Source organism: Panthera leo, chromosome A2 (assembly GCF_018350215.1).
Source record: "Panthera leo isolate Ple1 chromosome A2, P.leo_Ple1_pat1.1, whole genome shotgun sequence".
Taxonomy (NCBI): domain Eukaryota; kingdom Metazoa; phylum Chordata; class Mammalia; order Carnivora; family Felidae; genus Panthera; species Panthera leo.
Genome location: NC_056680.1, coordinates 57705752 through 57727045, shown reverse-complemented (window position 1 = coordinate 57727045; position 21294 = coordinate 57705752). Strand labels below are relative to the sequence as shown.

Genomic DNA, 21294 nt, shown 5'->3' with positions numbered 1-21294 from the left:
TCAGCTCTTTTATTTGATTTTCAAGCTAATATGTTTTGAAGAGCAAATTAAATGCAGACAGATGATTGTTTTCTTAGCCTGGTGAGAAAAAAACTGGCAAAGGACAGTAAAGGGTTAGCAGGTGAAGAGAATGGCCTTATTACAAGTGAGGACTGTCAGACCATGTTCTGGGAGCCAAGGCACAACACAGATAAGCAGTGCCTGGCATCACCCGGAATTTTGTAAATGGCAGATAAGCCTGCTTTCAACCCAGTCCTCAAGGACTTTTTTCTGAAAATACCCAAGATGCCTGTGTTAGACTAAGAAAGGAACAAGATCGCATCTCCTAGGGTCTTAGGCTCCAAATCGGGAACTCTAAAATGAGAGTAGAAAAAAACTCGGAGAGCAGACAACTCAAGTGAGAACAAAATCGTCACAGGCATTATATCAGCAGTGAATAGATCGCATTTGACACACAAGTCAGAAAGTAGTCCATCCACTCAGACGGGTGGGCCAGCTTCGCTCCTGGAAACCTGCTCACTGCAAAATCCTTTTCTGGCTTTTAGGATGTCACTTGATAGCCCCTGCCTCTCTCTGACGTTCATGACCAAATGAATTCCTCTAAATCTTGTCAGGGAGCTTTTCTCCTCATGATGGCTGAGATGATGGCTCAGCCTACTTTGCAGCCCCCTGACCTCCTGAAGACGAAACTTTAAGAGAGATTTGACCACACAGTCAAATCAACCATAGACATAGCAAATAGTTAAATTGAGAAGAAGCAAACATAAGATTTTAGCAACTTCGGTGACCACTGGCTTACTTACCCAACATTGCAGAACATGCAGGAGAAAGAATTCACACTGCCTGCCAGCCATTTTGTTTACATACAGTACAGGAGAATAAAGAAAATTCCCATAGGAATGCCTGTGAATAGATACACAGCAAATGCAAGTACCTCCTTACCCCTCTTCCCCTTTACATAGTAATATAATAATGTAATCGTTGCCACAACTTATGACATTGGTATTATTATCCTTAATTTACAGATGAGAAAACTGAGGCTTGGGTAAATCATATTGACCCACGTTACCAGCTAGTAAGTGGCGACCCAAGCATGTAAACCAGAGTCTGGCTGTTTCCAAAAGCCCACGTGTTTTTCCTGCGTCACAAGGGAGCTTACGACACCAAAGATATTTACTAAAGCTTGTTTCTAAAGCGTCTTTAGCAATGCAAGTAACTTTGGGAGCTTGTCAGAGCCATTACACAATCCCCTTCCTCTTTTGGATCCAGCCCAGGGAAGAATAGAGTAAGTCTGCCACCTGAAGGCTACCCGTCAGGGCAGATGCTGGGAGCCAGCCCCATTGCAGGCAGGGTGCTGTGGACAGGGAGTCCTTGGAGGGGGTCAGAGAAGTGCTACTCCCCTCTGCCCTCAGCCACCTCCCCGCCAGGCCACAGAAGAGAAGGAATCAGTAGCAGCCAAACCCAAGAAGAGTGGGTCTTCATTTTTGTAGAAACAAAAATGAGGAGAGGCAGAAACTGTCCTCTTCTATAATTTCCACCCAATGAAAAAACCCTAAGGAGTATAGTTTGCACTTGAGGTCGATTTGGGGATGACTCCCAAAGCTGATTTCTATTCATTTGCCTGTTTTGAATAAAGAAAAGTCAGGCTGAGAGGTTCTGATAGCATATAAATTAAAGATATGGAGGTATCTCATTGAAATTCTAAAGATGTGCTGATCCTACCCTAGATTTCTCTCATCAAAAGAGTTCTCTTGTGGTGCCGCTGCTGACTTATTAATAAAGATCACGCTTTTATTTGATTATTTATCTAATCAGGATTCACCTTCAGTTTAAGCTCATTAAGTCTGCTGTTACAGAGTGACGCTCTAAGTGTACTTGATGGTGGGATTACATCCAAGTGAGACAGGGAACATATTCACACATTAATGGTCAGGAGCAAAGACAATGTCCCGTAAGCCATGTGGCACCCGCAAGCGGAGCGTGCACGCGGTCTGCCAACCAAACAGAAAGGGCACATGTCTCCAAGAGCAGAGTGAGGGCTGCACGTGATAATTAAGTGCACTTAGTACCAGAATAACAAAAATGGCAAGCGCTCCGATTATTCCAAAAACCAAGAGAATACTACCATTCTTCATACACATTATGTTGGGAAAGCTTTTCGAATGGGCTCTTAGTGAAACTTCTAAGTTCTGTTCAGGATGCTGGGTGCTGCGCCTGCCCCCAGCCTGACTCCCAGTGGCTCACATTTAACCTGCTTGCTTCCACTTGTTCATAAGTTTTCCAAAGTGGTTGTAATATAAACCAGCCTAATAATACCTCTCCTGGGTCTTTGCAGAGCAGGTAACTAAGTCGTCTCGTTCTTACCTGATGAGTAGTTGCCAGGTTTAGCTGCTGGTGATAAATCCTCTTCTTGAAGTCCGTCTTGCCCCACACATAGGAAATTCCACTTCTTGTTGGCCTAAGACACCTCTGACTACCACAGTGCCACGCTGAAAGAGGGCCCGTGAACAGCAGAGCCGTGCGGTTAGCCAAGGCCAGCGTGTCCCCTCCTTGGAAACGCTGCGGCCCAGACTTGGCACTGGAATGGGCTAAATTATTTATCTGGTCGGATACAAGAGAAAGCAACTAGGAGCTTCCTGAGCTGATAGTCTCTGTCCCTGGATTCATACTGAGACAGGAAACAGGCCAGGCTCCATCAGCAAAGAGGGGGGATAAAAAAAATGGAATCTTCCTCCAAAGTCCTCTGCCATCACCTCTCCTGCCTGGCGTACGTCCCGACCAGGGTGAAAATAAGCTGTTCCCATCAATCTCCTTGAATTCTTTGAGCACTGGGTGTGAGGCACTGTGAGATATGAGGTGTAAAAAGCAACCTTTGCCCTCAGTGAGCTTACAATACATCCACTTGGACAGAGAAAGCAGAGGAAGAGTTAAATTTCTCATTCATTCATTCATTCATTCATTCGTTCCAGGCACCCATGTGTCAGACACTGTGCTAGGTATGAAGAAAGACTGAAAAAAAAACAGGCAGTGATGAAAATACCATCTGACTAGCACAACGACGGGCAAAAGGTGTTAAGTAACAGTGAAAGAAAAAATGCCATGAAATGGTATCTGATTAAATTCTCAGTAAGTGGTACGTGAGGTAAATGCCAGGAGGTCAGAGCAGCTCAGTTTAGGTTTTTTGATACTGCTGTAAACAACACAGCCAAGCCCCAGCCAACACGACTCTTCTGGACCCCCGAAACAGGAAGGAGATTGGTCATGCAGAGCAGGGTTGTCAGATTGGGTCAGCATGGAAGGAGGTCACCCATGAGAGGAGTGTCTGTCCTTCCGGGAAATTCACCTTTGCCTCAGGAGCCATCCTTCAGGTCAAGAAACATGGCCCTGGCGGCAAAGACCTTTCACTGTGGGACTTCGGAGGAGAGAAAAAAAAAAGATCACCTACAAACGAGTGTTTCTTATTACAGTGTATTAGAAATTCTTATACGATTACTTTTCCCATGAAGGGCTGGACTTAAAATCATAACTATGTAAATGATATATCTGTTACTTGTCACAGACTCTGGACTTCTGAGTCTAATTTGTATCTCTTCTAAGTTACCTGTCATGATGTTGTCTACCTATTTATCTGCATACATGACCCTTTGTGTCTCGTTAATTTCATTTAAAAATTTTTTAAGGTTTATTTTATTTTTTAAGAGAGAGACAGAGCATGGGCAGGGGAGGAGCAGAGAGAGAGAGGAGACAGAATCCAAAGCAGGCTCCAGGCTCTGAGCTGACAGCACAGAGCCCAATGCGGGGCTCCAACCCATGAACCGTGAGATCATGACCTGAGCCGAAGTCGGACATTTAACCCACTGAGCCACCCAGGTGCCCCTCCACCTCATTAATTTCTTAAGAGCAAGAAACATGCCTTATCCATTTCCCTAAACTTCTTATAATTTAGCACATTGCCTTGATAAAATAGGCAACCAGTGAATAGCTGTTGAATGACCTGTATCATCCAAAAATGGAACAAGCCCTGGGCATTTGAGTTTGGAGCCTTTCTTTGACCTCAAACTTGAAATTCATTAAAGGAGAGCCCTTCCCTCATGGGGAAAAGTTCATGCAACTTAAGAAGAGAGGAAGAGACAAGCTTACAATGATGAAGAATGGAAAGGATGCATCCCTACTAGCAGATTAGTGAAATCATTGCTAACAACCAACAGAAAGACAGATGTCAGAGTTGAGTTACCCTCACATTCAAACTTGAAATTCTTATTCTAAGGGCGATGCTCATTGTGTGAACCAGTGTTGGAAGTTGTAGAACATAGAAGGGAATCAGCCTCATGCATAGCACAAACATACAGAACACTATGAATAAAAATGATGTTAAATTTGGGTATGGAGTACGGAGCAGACATCACTATTGCTTGGAAATTATCTGAGGGGCACCTGGGTAGCTCAATCGGTTGAGCATCAGACTTCGACTCAGGTCATGATCTCATGATTCATGAGTTCGAGCCCCGTGTTGGACTCTGTGCTGACAACTCAGAGCCTGGAGCCTGCTTCGGATTCTGTGTCTCTCTTTCTCTCTGCCCCTCCCCTGCTCGTGCTCTCTCTGTCAAAAATAAACATTAAAAAAAAAAAAAAACAAAGATGGGGTGCCTGGGTGGCTCAGTCAGTTAGGTGCCTGACTTTGACTCAAGTCATGATCTTACGGTTCATGGGTTTGAGCTGCACATTGGGCTCCGTGCTGACGGCTCAGAGCCTGGAACCTGCTCCCAATTCTGTGTCTCCCTCTCTCTCTGCCCCTCCCCCACTGGCACTCTGTCTCCCTGTCTCTCTAAAAAAATAAACATAAAAAGAAAGAAAGAAAGAAAGAAAGAAAGAAAGAAAGAGCAAGCAAAGGAAAGAAATTATCTGAGAAGTAGCACCAAGCAAGGAAAAGTCAAAGGCCTGTAAATGTGTGATACAAACTGTAGCAGGAAGGGGGTGCTAACCACGATGAAGGGGCAGTTCTTGGTCATCTCATTTCTGTGTATCATTCTCTGTAGGTGGAATTGGCTGTGTAGGTCGAGACAAAGGCCAGGTTCGAAAGTGCCTCGATGTGGTAGAGATCTATAACCCTGATGGGGACTTCTGGAGAGAGGGCCCACCTATGCCAAGTCCCCTGCTCTCCCTTCGAACCAATTCTACCAACGCAGGAGCAGTGGATGGGAAGCTCTATGTCTGCGGGGGATTCCACGGAGCAGGTACCGATCCAATTTTAAATGTTTTATCACCTCCGCCGGTGTTGGCTTTAAACTCCCTTAACTGACCCAGCCCCCAAAGGATAATCCAGACAGCAGGGTGAGCCCGGGAAGAAGCCTGGCCTTCAGAATTCAGTGGCCTGGAGCCTCTCACCGAAGCTCTGAACTGGGTTTTCACAGCTGCAAAATGGAACCGCCACCCCCACAGGCTATTTTAAGAGTTAAATGAGATCCAGTTTATAATGTGTCTGGCCTACAGCAGTCACTCAGTAAATATTAGCCGAATATGAGGAGAGGAGAAGTGGGAGAGCAAGTCTAAGGCCCGACTGCAGGGCTAACGAGAGATTTGAGAACGTGAAGACCAGGCAGAAATAGAGCCATGGCCGGACTGTTGGGTTTCATCACTGTCTTTAATGACCAAGAGATCCCACCCTCAGAGGACACTCTTATTCGTCCTCCACGACTACCACTTGAAATCAATTGCTTGAAAGCATTTCTAAATACACACGTATTTATTACCACACTTAGTTCCCACGTACCAGACTCTACCGTCACTGCAAAACACAGTATGGATTTAGAATTTTTAATGTAACAGAAATTGTTGAAATAGGCACCAATCTCATAAGCAACTGTCTCCAAAGTTATTTCGCCTTACCAGTAAATACGGCGGAATGCAGGTATATTGAAATGACGAACTGTTCAATTCTAACCTCACTGATAGAAGCGCTAGGCCAGTATATATCCATGAAAAGCATGCCTCCAGAGCACTTAAAACTTTGGAAGGGGGCCAGATTAAAATAAAGCTGACACTGCAGCAGAGCAAAGCCTTTTATAAGCCCACCTTCATTTTTAATGCACATAATTAGACGTAAGTTAAGAATGAAGTTTTCATTACCAACCACAAGAGGAGATGGATAGACTGAATACAACAAGTGGGCCTTATTTGCCCCTTGATTCAAACAAATCTCCTGTAAAAAGATATTTTTCTGGGCGCCTGGGTGGCTCAGTCGGTTAAGCGTCCAACTTCAGCTCAGGTCATGATCTCGTGGTCCGTGAGTTCGAGCCCCGGGTCGGGCTGTGTGCTGACAGCTCAGAGCCTGAAGCCTGCTTTGATTCTATGTCTCCCTCTCTCTCTGCCCCTCCCCCATTCATTCTCTCTCTCTCTCTCTCTCTCTCTGTCAAAAATAAATAAACATTAAAAAAATTTTTTTTAAAAAAGGATATTTTTCAGATAATCTGGAAAATGTTAATATGGACTGGAGAATTAGATGGTATTCGGGAATTGTTAATTGTTCGGTTATGATGATAATGGCCTCGTGGTTTTATATAAAGGAGAAAGGAAAAAAGAGAAATGTTAACAATTAGAGATCATCTAGAAGTATTTATGGGTGTCAGTGATATGCTGTCTGAAATTGGCTTTAATCTACTCCAGCAAAGACTTTTTAAAAAGTGATTGGGGTGAGGGGGGCGAGAACAGATTTTATAGCATTGGTAAAATGTTGCTAATTGGTAAAGCTAGATAATGGATACACTGGGGTGTTATTTTACTACTTTTGTGTATGTTTGAGTATTCCCATAATAAAAACCTTTAATTTTCCTTTCTCTGTCTGTTCTTCAGACAACTTTCCAAAGAGGTTTTTTAAAAAGTGCTTTTAATATCTTTTATGTTAAACTGCACATGCTTGTGTCATCTATCACAGTAGCCAAGAACCCTGGCTTAGGAAGGAGATGTATAAGTGCCCCCAGGTTCAAGCTCTGTGTGTAAGAAGGATACGAGTATGGAGTCAGGAGAGAGATTCCAGCTGCTGGATCCACACACCCACCAGGGCTCTCCTCCTGCTGGGATCACAGGCCTCCTCTTCATCCCCTGGCTTTTGGCTTTCTCTTCACCAGGAGAATACAAAGGATGGCCTCAGAACATCCAGAGGGGTGGGTGGCAGTTAGTGTCTAAAGACCGAGAAGATCATTCTGTTTTGTCTCCTTTCTTTATCTTTTCATTCCTTGTATAATATTGACTTAGAGAACTGATAACCTCCAACTTTTCAAACGGTCTATCCTCATACTATGAGCCAACCTCTTTTCTTGGTACTACAGGGGACTAATAATGTTCTCAGCCAGAGGGAAAGGGATTTACCATATGAGCTCTCAAAGTCCATTTTAATTATTTGGTCCTAACATGATGGATTGTCTGGGATTAGCTGAATGAATCATTCCTGGGGTTTATGAAAAATAGAGCAATTGTATAATAGCATGCCCGTTATGAACCAGAAACTTCAGCATCAGATCTAAAAACAGGCACTGGATTTCCTCTCCTTGTGTGACACAAACCTAGTCATTCCATTTATTTATTCAGAAAACCACAGTCCAGCAACGAATGTCTCATAATCTGTGTAGTTGATTCAGGAAAAAGGCGATTGAAACATGAAGCCAAGACGATGAAGACTGGCTGGAAGCAAGGAGGAGCCAGTCTCCTGCCCCACTCTCAGTAGTGACACAGAGCCCCTGCTCACCCCAGTGGAGACCGAAGCTGAGGCCGAGAGTGGAGGGCAAGCACTCGCTATTAAAACAGGCAGGCTGAGCGAAAATTGCACACTGAATATTGAGACACCACTTTTCTTCCCTCCCTGGCTCCCGGAATGTGGGCAGCCTTAGCCTCCAGCAGGGGGCCGGAAGACTTGTCTTCGGGGACCTGACCAGCCCCAAAATAAAGCATAAGTCAAGTCACCCTGTGGAGAACCTCACAGAGAAAGTTTCCATGGCATTCCATGGCATCCCACTCTCTCTTTTTTTTTTTTTTTGAGAGGAGAGAGAGACAGAGACAGAGACAGAGAGCACCAACAGAGGAAGGGCAGAGAGAGAGAGAGAGAGAGAGAATCCCAAACAGATCCCATGCCCCATGCAGAGGCCGACACGGGGCTCAATCTCGTGACTTGAGATCATGACCTGAGCCAAAACCAAGAGTCAGATGCTTAACCAACTGAGCCACCCAGGCGCCCCCATAGCAGCAGTATTTTTAACACCCCAAAAGTAGAAACAACCCAAGTGTCTATCAACTAATGACTGCAGAAAGGAAATACGGTACATTCACACAATGGAATATTATTTGACACTAAAAAGGAATGGAGTCCTAACATACACTACAACGTAAATGAACCTTGAAAACATTATGCTAAGTAAAAGAAAGCCATCACAGATGACCCTGTATGGTTCCATTTCTATGAAATGTGCAGAATAGGCAAATGCATAAAGATAGAAAGTGGATTTGTGCTTGTCAAGGGGAATCAGGAACAAGAAATGACTGCCAGTGGGTACGGGGTACAAGGTTTCTTTCTGAGGTGACAAAAATGTTTTGAAATTAGATGCTGGTGATGGTTGCATAGCTCTGTGAATACACTAAAATACACTGAATTACACATTTTTTAAAGATGAATTGTATGGCATGTAGATCATATCTCAATAATGCTGTTATTAAGGAAAAAGAGGCTCTTCCTCTCTCTCCCCCCAAAGTAATTGGCTCTTGTGTTTAACACTAATAAGGAGAATTAGCTGAACTGCCCACAGGAGAGTGCAGTGGAGGGGAGTTCTTTGTGTGGAAGAGGCAGAAATGGCTCTATCCAGGGACAGAAATGTTAAGTTTCCAGAGACAGAGAGACAGTGGTGGCAGGTGACACCTAGTGGCGGGAACTTATTCCTGCTCATAAAAGCCTCCAGGAGGAGATGGCATCGTGGCCTTAGGAACTTGCAAAGGATCCCTGTGTCGATGACACAGAAATCCTGCCTTTTTGAGAAAGCGCCAGCAGGAGAGGGACAGAGAGAGGGGGACAGAAGATCCGCAGCGGGTTCTGCGCTGACAGCAGTGAGTCCGATGCAGGGCTCGAATTCCGAACCGTGAGATCATGTCCCGAGCCAAAGTGAGACTCTCAACTCACTGAGCCACCCAGGCACCCCCAGAAGTCCTACCTTTCGAGGGACCAAGTGAGCTTGGAGAGGAAGCATCCCGTGTTTTCTAGCTCCAGTGAGCACCCAGGATTCTTGAATATCCCGGGAGTAGGGGCTGCTCCCAGGGCTCAGCTGGCTTCTTGCTGACAGAGCCCCCACTTTGGCTCTTGTTCCAGCTACTAGCTCTTTGAGACTCACCTGCGTCTTCCTCCCAGCCTCTGGTTTTAGTGTGTTTCCCCCTAAGTCCCTGGGGCAGGGTCCCCTCACCTTTTACCACTACAGCAGCCAGTTGGCACCTGCACTTATTTGCAGTCTGTAGCTACTCTTGCAATCCTTCCAAGGTCACATAGGAACGCCTTGAGCGAGCTGAGGGAGCACACCTCTTCTCCACTTTGGCTCCATGCTGGCTACCAGAGTGGGTAGAGCTCTGGGCAGAGAGATTCCGCCAGAGTCCAGCCGTAAGGCCCTTCTGCTTCCAGTCCCCCTTAACCCAGCTGACTCATTTGCACCATCTTCCCTGGATAATTCTAGGGGAGCCAGGAAGCTGCCCCTTCTCTGCCCAGGACCAGAGAAGCTCTCTGCCTTTTCCCTGTCCCTGGCAGGAATTTCTCGCAAACCACCCCTCTGTCTTCTCTCATTCAGCACGGGGCCCAGCCCTAAAGGGAGAAAGGCTGCCGAGGACAAACTTGAATAATCAAAAAGAGGAACTGCGTTGGGAAGTATTTCAAAAAATTAATTACCTCACTAACAAATGTAGAATCAAATGGACATCTAAGACTTACTTGGTGTTGACTTTGCGAGGAGCCCAGGAGCCATTGTGAGCACTTTGCATATGTTAATTTATACAAAGCTCACCATGACCTGTCTGTGAGGTAGATGTTGTCATTACCTTTACAGACCACTGGAGAAACAAGCCACCTAAAGAGGTCACACAGAGGGTACGTGTTGATTCTGGGATTCAAAATTCAGATAGTCTGGCCCCACCATTTGTATTGTGTTTTTTTAACCAGGAAGCTAAATTGTCTCTCCATGCCAGACAAGTTAAATCAGAATATTTGGGTATGGGGCCTAGACATCAATATTTTTTAAAAGCTCTTCAAAAAAAAAAAAAAATAGGTTAGAGTGGAAGAGAGCCAAAGCATAAGAGACTCTTAAAAACTGAGAACAAACTGAGGGTTGATGGGGGGTGGGAGGGGAGGGTGGGTGATGGGTATTGAGGAGGGTACCTTTTGGGATGAGCACTGGGTGTTGTATGGAAACCAATTTGACAATAAACTTCATATATTGAAAAAAATAAAAAATAAAAAAATAAAAGCTCTTCAGATTGTTCTAATATGCAGTGGTTCAAATGAGAACCACTGCCCTGGCTGATGTCCATTGTTCATTCATTCAACAAACCTTCATTGAATGACTTCTAGATAAGCCCTAGAGAACCAATATATGCAGTCCCAGCCCTGAAAGGGCTAAGCGAGGACCAAATAGGAAGTTGCTACCTTAGTAGAACAATGCTTTCAGTCAGAGGCTTAGAAAGTAGCTGTGCTCCTTAGAGAAATAGCCGGTTCCAGGTGTGGAGCATGAAAATGGTGAGCTGAGCTTGGGATGTCCTGTTATACCAGAAAGCAGGTGAACTATCAAAGACTTAAGGGAGTCCCATCAAAAGACAGACAAGCCAGTGTAAAAGGGCAGTCCGTGGCCAAATTTGAAATAACTTGACCATCAAAAATCATAATTGACTATAATTGATTGAATGAATAATAAACGTAGAAGGAATGATAGAAGACTACATATAATAATTGGTTCTGGGAAGTCATCAGCGGATGCTAAAAGCATTGATTGAAAGGTTATGAAGAACAGGATATGTACATGACACCAAAGTATTAGCCTAATAATACAAATAATACCAATACTAACCACAATTCTAATCAATACTAATTACAATGAGGAAACATATATACTCTTACAGTGGTGAAATTGGATGGCTACCGTTGCAACCAAATAATCATCATTTAAAATGGGATAATTTTATAATACAGTTGACCCTTAAACAATGTGGAGTTAGGGTACCAACCCCCCGTGCAGTCAAAAATCCACATATAACTTCTGACTCTCCAAAAACCTAACTAGTAGCCTACACTCTTGACCAGAAGCCTTACCGATAACATAAGCAGTCAATTAACACATATTCTGTATATGTGTTATATGCTGAAATAATTGTATTAAGATAAGCTACAGAAAATAAAATGTTAAGAAATCATAATAAGGAGAAGATACATTTACAGTACTTGCTATACTTATTGAAACAAGTCTGCATATAAGTAGTCCCATGCAATTCAAACCCAGGTTGTTCAAGAATGAGTGTATTTTCTTTCTGTGTAATACAGTAGGAAGGATTCTTGCCCGCCTACCACCACCAAAATGATTAACTCCTGTGTAATCAAGCCTCTAAACTTCCAATCTATAGGGAATACAAGGGAGAAGAACAGGTTAAATGACCCTATGAGAAACAGAAAAATTCAGAATGTAGACATTCAACAAGAAAACTGGCCCAGATACTCAAAAAAGTTAATGTCATGGGGAAAAAAAGATGGTTCCATCCTAAGTGAAAAGGGATCAGAGGGACATAAAAACCAAATACAAAATGTGAGCATTTATTGGATCCTGATTGAAAAGAACAACAATGTAGACATTTTGGGGAAATCAGAACACGGACAGAATATTACTTAATGGGATAGAATTAATGTTTTTTCATAGGTATAATGGTATTGTAATTATGTAAAGGAATATCTTTATTCTTAGAAGAAGCGTGAAGGGGTGAAGTGTCATGTCTGCAACTAATTTTTAAGGGTTTCAGAAAAAGAAAGTGCGTGTTCATGTGTACACATGAGGGAGGCAGTAAAAATATGGGAAAATGTTAGCTACTATTGAATCCGGATGTAAAGTCTGAAGGTATTCATTGTACTCTTCTTTCAACTGTTTCAAATTTCTCAAAATAGAAAGTTGAGAAAGGAACAACTTTGGTCGCAACTACAGGATCAAATTCTGTTTTATCCCAGGACTATCAACAGAGAGAGATACACTGTGATTGAATTTGTCTGTTTTACTATTGCTATTTCAGTCCTCCCTGGAAAAGTTGTACTGAACTTGTGATACCCTGAAGGAGAGTTGCTACCTCTGGTTTTTGCTCCACATACACCACATATTTATACTGTATATGTCATATATGCCATTTGTATTCCAAAAACAATGGAGACAATTTAAAGGATAAGTGTAGGTGCAATGAAACTACAAACATGCTTAGTAATAAGTAGAGGGGGTAATTTTATCAGAAAACCTAAGTTAAGAAAAATTTCCAGAACTTAGCTCAGCTTCTTGGCCACCAAGGCAAAGAAGGAAAAATGATGGTTTCTGAAGCTCCTATTGATAGAGGCATGTAAGTGCCTCCTTCTACTGCTTCTCATCCAAGTCTGCCTGAATCTTTAATCTAGTGGGAGTTCTCTGTGCTTCATGGAGTTTAATATCTGTGCCCTTCCCCAGATTAGGAACGTTTTCAGCTATAAGTCGGTCATTTAACCTTCTGACCCTTTTTGTCTCTTCATCTTCTGGGACTCCTATGATACAAATGGTATTCCTCTTTAATAAGTTGCCGACTTCTCTAAGTCATGTATCGTGATCTTTTGCCTTTGTTTCCCTCTTTTTTTTTCTGCTTCATTATTTTCCATAGTTTTATCTTCTGTATCGCTGATTCACTGCTCTGCTTCATCCATTCTTGCTGTTTCAGCATCCATTCGAGATTGCATCTTGGTTGCAGCATTTTTAATTTTGGCCTGACTAGACTTTAGTTCTTTTATCCCCGCAGAAAGGGGTTCTCTGGTGTCTTCTGTGCTTTTTTCAACCTCAGCTACTATTATTACTATTTAAACATGGTTTTAAATTCTAGTTCAGACATCTTACGTATATCTGTGCTGATTAAATCCCTGACCGTCATTTCTTCTTGTTCTTTCTTTAGGTGTGAATTCCTCTGTCTTGTCATTTTGGAGGAAGAAAAAAATTAGTAACATAAACATTTTTTAATTTAAAACAAAACAAAAAAAAGTCAAATAAAGGAAGCTAGATCCTAGGTGTATTTCAGTTTGCTTGTTGAGGGAAGTGTGCCATGACTGACGGAGTCCTTTGTCTCTGACTACAGTTTCATGTCTTCTGCCAGAATCCTTTGTCTCCTCCCAGAGTGACAAGATAATAAACTGCCTGCCTGATGAAGTGAAGCCAGGTTAATGATTCAGGCTCTGTCCTGACTTATTTTCTTTCTCTTCCACTTGTGCCCTTCCCAGAGACCTTCCATGATACAGGGCAAGATGGTGCAACAGCCATCAATTTTACCCTGTTCTGCCTCTCCAGTCATCCAGCACTGTTCTCTAGATGCTAGAGCAATGGAGTGGGCCTCAGTTCATGTTCAGGCCATCAGAAAGGTAATATCCTCCAACTGGTGTGACCTCCTGTCACTAGAGAGCGAGAGGCTAACATGTCATCCTGAAATCCTGGGGTTACACCACATCAGCTCCTGTCCTGACTGCTAAGGGACTAACTCCTTGTTCCACATCAGCTTTTCTTTCCACACCATTTGGCTTAATTTTCCATTTAAGTTTCCAATTAATAAAAATAATCATCTGCCTTAGGTTGAGCTCCTCCAAAATATATGCTGAGACAGGATTTGAGTTTACATAATTCTGGGAGGCATTAAGAGAGGAAAAAGATGGGAAAGTAGGGGGCCACAAGGGAAAATTAACTGACAGGTTACCGCCTTGGGCCACTGGCATTCAATCCCATTTGAAAACTTGGAGACAGTGTGGAACAGCCTCTGGGCTGTTCCTTACCAGAGGGTGCAGAATCTGAGGTATTTATCCTCAGATTGACTTCTTGGCACTCCCAACTTGCCGCACTTGAGTGGAGAGAAAATCCTCAGGCAAAAAGAGTAGCAGGTGGATGTAATCAGCGTGTTCTGGAACAATGATCACAGAGGGGATATGGCTGACAGCTGATATTTCAGTGATATTACTGACAGAGTTTTCTACACCAGCCTAACCACCCACCTTTAAACAAAGAGGGTTTATTACTTTTAACTAAAAAGATGCATCTGAGCAGATTCAGCTTCTGGTGATTTTAGCCGACTGTCACTGTTTTCATCTTGCACCAGCTTCTTCTTACCATGTAATCACTGGGTTCGCATTCCTTTTTCTAGAACACATCCAAGAATAGGAATGCAGCCTCTATGCTCTGTGCTGAGCTGGCATACAGATCTATATATGTTTTATAAGTTTTTGCAAGCTTTAAAGATTGACATTGATTTGTAAGCATGACATACAATTTTCTCTCCAATCTCAGCAAGCTGGGAAAGGCTGGGGAAGACTGCTATCAGCTGGACTGCAGGTAGCAGAAAGGCCTAGGATCAGTTACTGCCATTTGCAACATAGATATCACAATGCCCATGACAGAACAGAATTTGGGAAACTGTTGTTTTTTGTTTTTTGTGTTTCAAATTTTTAGTTAAATTCAAGTTAGTTAACATATAGTGTAATATTGGTTTCAGGAGAAGAATCTAGTGATTCATCACTCACATACAACACCCAGTGTTCATCCCAACAATTGCCCTCTTTAATGCCCATGACCCATTTAGCCCATCCCCCACCCACCTTCCTCCATTAACCCTCAGTTTGTTCTCTACAGTTAAGAGTCTCTTGTGGTTTGCTTCCCTCTCTCTTTTTTTCCCCTTCCCATGTGTTCATCTGTTTTGTTTCTTAAATTGCACATATCTGAAAAAGGGTTAGTATGCAAAATCTATAAAGAACTTATTAAACTCAATATCCAAAAAACAAATAATCCAGTTAAGAAATGGGCAGAAGACATGAATAGACATTTTTCCAAAGAAGGGAACTCTGATCTTTTTAAAACTCACTCGGAGACAACTTCAAACTTACAGAAAAGTTGCAAAAATAAAAATAGCATACTGAGTACGCAGGTTCACCTGTCACTAACACATTGTCCCTTTTGCTTTATTTAGCATGTGCTTAGTCATTGAATCCATCTGGCCATAGTTATGTATATGTTCATACATGCTGACAGATACATAACTTTGTTCTAATCATATGCGAGTAAGTTGCAAACATCATGCCCTTTAGCCCTAAATACAGGAGTGTGTGGAATACGAAGAATAAAATATTCTCTTACATAACCACAATATAACTAACAATTTTAGGAATTTTAACATTGATTCCATCCTTTTATTCTCTTCTTAGTATCCTAATTTTGTCAATTGACCTAATAACATCCTTCATAGCATTTTTTCCTCTCGACACTATAAGCAGGTATTGCATTTTGTTGATATGTCTCTTCAGTTTCCTTAAATCTGAAATATTTCTACATACATTATTTTGCCTCTTATAACACTGATATTTTAAAGTGATGCAATCTTCCCCCTTTTTAAATAAAACATTACTCTTCTGAGATCCAGCTGATGTTTCCTTGTGCTCAAACTCAGGTAATGCTTTTCTGGCTAAAATATTACATATCCACCATGTCCTTCTCAGGGCATGACAAAAAGAGGCAAGTCAAGTCCATTACCCCTCACTGGCAGTGAAGTTTTTATTTACCTGCTCAAGATATTGTCTAATTTCTCCAATGTATAATTCCTATTTTTCCCTTGCAACTAATGAGCAATGTGTGAGGAGATGCTTTAAAACCACACATTTAAATTTTTCACTTAACAGTATCTCCCAGAAATCACTCCATATCAGGTAATAGAGATCATCCTTGCTCATTTTTACTGGCTAGTGTTCCATTGTGTTTATGTATCATAGGAACTCTGTTCTTTATTCTTTGCTAAGGCAACTCCCCAACATCTCTTTGGACCAAAAGCTAGGGCCATCTGCCTGATTTTAACAACAGATTGTAAACTGGGTTCCAGTCAAGATCAAGTAAGTGCCTTTCACCCTGTTTCTCCCACTGAATGCAAGCAATATCCCTGGGTAGAATGCATGGAGCAGCTACCTGAGAACTCTTGAAACTAAATGGTCATGAGCAAATTGGGGAAGAGAACCAGAACTTGCAATACTACCAAATCAGTAAGTTCCTCATTTGTTTCCCTTGGTACCCACTGGCCAAGACTCAAAAGCAATCTGAAACCTGGAACCTTGCACCAAGTGTGGAGAGAAAGAGCTCTAAGAGAAGCCCTTTATTTCTGTTTCAAGGAACAAGAAAGAGGACCCCATGGGTTAGAGGAAGTGGGGGGGGGTTTCTTCTTCATTTTCCCTTCTCTCCCACCCCAGCCTTCAGGCAATGCCAGGTAGTGCCTGGCAGCTGCAGGGTCTGGGCTGGCATCCTTCTCTCCTGACCAGGGAACTTTGGTCCCAAGTATGTGAGGAAAGACCCCAATGCTTTTCTCTCTCAATCTACCGGTCACTTAGACCTGGAGGCAAACACGTTCAAGGAACGTGTGCTGCAGAGCCAGGAATCTAAAGCCCCAGCTTTATAGCCAGAAGGCCAGAAAGGAGAACAAGGGAATCCCTAGGGGCAGAAAAGTGTCAAGAAGATTGCAGATAGGAGTGAGCTCAAGAAAATGATCCCATAGCTTTGGGCTTTTGGCTCAGAGGAAGGGAAGGTGCAACTATCTTTCATCAACCCAAATCTGGGTTCATCTGGTACCAGCCACCTCCACCACACCACCTAAGTTCAACACCAACAAGATCAAAGTCATATACCTGAGGTGCATGGGTGAGGCAGTCAGTGCCACATCTTCCCTGCCCCAGAAGATCAACCCAATGCATCTGTCTCCATAAAAGTTTGGTGATGACATTGCCAAGGCAACCAGTGGTTGAAAGGGTCTGAGGATCACAGTGAAACTGACAGGCCCAGATTGAAGTGGGAACTTCCACGTCTGCCCCGATTACCAAAGCCCTCAAGGAACCAGCAAGAGACAGAAAAAAGCAGAAAAACATTAAGCACAATGGAAATATCACTTTTGATGAGATTGTCAACATTGCTCAACAGATACAGCACCAAGCTTTAGCCAGAGAACTCTCTGGAACCATTAAAGATATCCTGGGGACTGCCCAGTGTGTGCGCTACAGTGTTGATGTCATCAATAGTGGTGCGGTGGAATGCCCAGCTAGTTAAGAAAAAAAAAAGGTCCCGTGAAGTTGGTTATGAACTCCTGAGCTCATGCCCAAGGTGCACATGGATGATTTAGCCATATATTTTGGTATACCAAAGTCTTTGAAAACTGATCTGAATAGTAAACCACTGCTCAGTCGCTGCACAGCCACTGCATGGACACACAGATGGAGAGAGCCCAGTAACATTGCAAGGGCTTTGAGAACTGAGCTAACACCAGGAGCATAGCCTGCAAAAGATAGATGGGAACATACCTCACTGGGTTAGTTTTCTGCCTAAAAAAAAAAAAATCAATATTTTTCCACAGGATTTAAACAACACCCAGAATCATACAATATTCACAATGCCTACATGTAATTCAAAATTACTTGACATACCAAAAACCAAGAAAATATCAATGTCTCACAAGGGAGGAGACAAGAGAAGATACCAACTCTGAGATGGCATGGATTTTGTCTTTTGGGGTTTTTTTGAAATATTTTTTTAAGTTTATTTATTTATTGAGAGAAAGAGTGAGCAAGCCAGCGAGGGGCAGAGAAAGAGGGAGAGAGAGAATCCCAAGAAGACTCCATGCTGTCAGCACAGAGCCCAATGTGGGGTTTGATCCCACAAACCATGAGATGATGACCTGAGCCATATCCAAGGTCATACACTTAACCAACTGAGCCACCCAGGCACCCCAAGATTTTGAAATAACTAGACAGATGCTTTAAAGCAATTATAATAATGGGGCTCCAAGAAGGAAGAGTGACTACTTTTGAAAGTTATGTAAAGATAGGAAGTCTCAGTAGAGAAGTAAAAATTATTTTTTAAAAAAGAACCAAATGGAAATTTTGGAACTGGAAAATGAAATAGCAAATAGATTACTCAATGGTCTTAATATCACAATGGAAATGACAGGGAAAAATGAGAAGTGAGTACATTTGAAGGTAATAAATAAAACCCAATCGGAGTAACAAAGAGAAAAATTTGAAAAAGAAAAGTGAACAGAGCCCTGGGGACCTATGAGACAATATTAAAAGATCTAATACTCATATCATGATCCCAGAAAGAAAGGAGAAAAATATGGGTGAAGAAAATATATTTAAAAGAATAATGGCTGAAAACTTGCCAAAATTGGCCAACTAAATACACTTACAGATTCAAGAAACTCAGCAAACTAAAAACAAGATAAACACAAGAAAACTCACACCCAGACACATCATAACCAAACTTCCAAAACCTAAAGATAGAGGAAAAGATCTTGAAGAAACCAGAGAAGAACAAAAGATAACATATGAGGGGAAAGCATTAGAATGGGTGTGAATTTCTCAAACCAGGCCAGAAGGAAGCAGAACAAAATTTTTAATCTCTGGAAAAAAAAAAAAAAAGGAATCACCTGGAATTGTATATTCAGTAAAAATATCCTTCAGGAATGAGGGCAAAATTAAGGTAAGACATTCTCTGATGGAGAGGAACTAAGGGTTTCTTGCCAACAGACCTCTAAAAAAGAAAGTTGAAGCAAATTCCTCAGATCGAAGGCAAATGATGTAGAGAAAGTTGGAACCTCAGGAATCAAGGAAGAGCAACAGAAATGGTAAATACGTGGATATTCGTATAATCGACTGCTTTTCTCCTCTTCAGTTCTTTAGAATATGTTTGACAGTTGGCAGAAAAAATTTTTACATTGTCTGACAGCGTTTTCTTTTTTTTTAAGTTTTTATTTTAATTCCAGTTAGTTAACATAGTGTTATATTACTTTCAGGTGTACAACACAGTGATTCAACAATTCTGTACATCACTCGGTGCTCATCACAAGTGCACTTCTGAATCCCTGTCACCCATTTAACCCATCCCCCCACCCACCTCCCCTCTGGTACCCATCAGCTTGTTCTCTCTATATATAGACATATAGGAACAAAACAAATGAGCAAAGGGGAAATACATATTATATATATTATATATGTAAATTCTTAAATATATATTTAAATATATATTTATATATAAATTTTAAATTTATTAAATACAGAGAGAGATTTCTTAAATTCCACATATGAATGAAATTATATGGTATTTGTCTTTCTCTGATTGACTTATTTTGCTTAGCATAGTACCCTCTAGCTTCATCCATGTCATTGCAAATGGCAAGATTTCATTGTTTTTTATGGATGAATAATATTTCTTTGTGTACAAAGAAATATTATATATATAATAATATCCATTCATCAATTAATGGACATTTGGGCTGCTTCCATGTCTTGGCTATTGTAAATAGTGCTACTATAAACATAAGGGTGCATGTTTCCCTTTGAATTAATGTTCTTGTATTTTGGGGGTAAATACCCAGTAGTGTGGGTGCTGGGTGATAAGGCAGTTCTATTTTTTATTTATTGTTTTAATATTTATTTATTTTCGAGACAGATACAGAGACAGAGAAAGAGCACAAGTAGGGGAGGGGTAGAGAGAGGGAGACAAAGAATCCGAAGCAGGCTCCAGGCTCTGAGCTGTCAGCACAGAGCCTGATGTGGGGCTTGAACTCACAAACCGCAAGATCATGACCTGAGCTGAAGTTGGACACCCAACCAACTGAGCCACCCAGGCGCCCCCAAGGTAGTTCAATTTTTGACGTTTTGAGGAACCACCATACTGTTTTCCACAGCAGCTGCACCATTCTGCATTCCCACTAGCAGTGCATGAGTGTTCCTTTTTCTCCACATCCTAGACAATACCTATTGGTTCTTGTGTTTTTGATTTTAGACTTTCTGACAGGTGTGAGGTAATAGATATCTCATTGTAGTTTTGACTTGCATTCACTGATAAGTGATGATGAGCATTTTCCCATGCTCCTGTTGGCTATCTAGGTATCTTCTTTGGAGAAATGTCTGTCCATGTCTTCTGCCCGTTTTTCAGTTGGATTATTTGGTTTTTGGGTGTTGAGTTTTATAAGTTCTTTATATATTTTGGATACTAACCCTTTATTGGATATGCCATTTGCAAATATCTTCTCCCATTCCAAGGGTTGCCTTTTAGTTTTGTTGATTGTTTCCTTCACTGTACAGAAGCTTCTTATTTTGATGTAGTCCTAATAGTTTATTTTTGCTTTTGTTTCTCTTGCCTCTGGAGACTTCTTTCTTCTAGAAAGAAGTTGCTACAACCAATGGTCTGATAGTGTTTTCAGTGTACGTTAATGTTATACAGAGAGGACTATCTCCCCAAGGGTAGGAAGAGGAACTACATGGTTCCTATGTTCCACTTGAAATGATAATATACTAATCTGTTAAAAGTTAAGTATATGTATTGTAATCCTTAGAACAACTGCTCAAAAAACTATTTTAAAAAGGTGTGTAAAAACTCAAGATAAATTAAAATGGATATTAAAAATGTTCAAAGAATACAAAAAGAAGGAAAGAGAAAATCAAGGCACAAAAATAAAAGGAATCATAAAATAGTGACCTAAATCTAAACATATCAATACTTACATTAAATATAATGGTCTTTATCAGGTAATTTCATCTCATAGACCTTCCACCTGTGCTTAAGGAAAGTGTAATCTCATTTAAAAAAATAAAAAAGATGTCTTCCTCTTGGGAAAATAAAACTCAAAATATTTTCTTGAAAGAATCATTTCCTATTTTAACTCCTCCATGTAACTTTAAGCATAAAATGAATTCTATATTTCTTATACATAAACCCAGAATACTTAGTAGGAGTTCATTTACAAACCATTACATAGAATGTCAATTATCACTTGATCAAAAGGAGTTTTACATATCCATTTCTACAACTTGGTGGAAAATATAAAATCTTTGATTAACTAATTGAATTTATAGACAGAGAAAGAACGTGACCATGCAACATGATTTTATAATTACACTGATATCTCTAGAGGGCTATAGAGAACCATTGCTTCCCCGTCCACCTCCTTTGCAGACAGACAACTACGTATACTCAGCCATTCATTTGGGGTTTTTTTCCCCATTTG

At 41.4% G+C, this 21294-nt stretch overlaps 2 protein-coding genes across 3 annotated transcripts in view; one reads left to right on the top strand and one right to left on the bottom strand.

Moving 5' to 3' along the window:
• The window catches only part of MGLL (monoglyceride lipase), a 245416-nt gene extending 242848 nt beyond the window's left edge, over positions 1 to 2568 (bottom strand). Inside the window, exon 1 of the mRNA XM_042912516.1 lies at positions 2365 to 2568. The gene's annotated coding sequence lies outside the window, so the exon portion shown is untranslated. The remainder of the gene's footprint in view (positions 1 to 2364) is intronic.
• KBTBD12 (kelch repeat and BTB domain containing 12) overlaps positions 1 to 21294 on the top strand; it is a 76033-nt gene that overhangs the window by 46451 nt on the left and 8288 nt on the right. For both annotated transcript variants that reach the window (XM_042912459.1, XM_042912465.1), the window contains one exon: positions 5037 to 5234. In XM_042912459.1, the coding sequence (XP_042768393.1) occupies positions 5037 to 5234 (198 nt within the window). The remainder of the gene's footprint in view (positions 1 to 5036; positions 5235 to 21294) is intronic.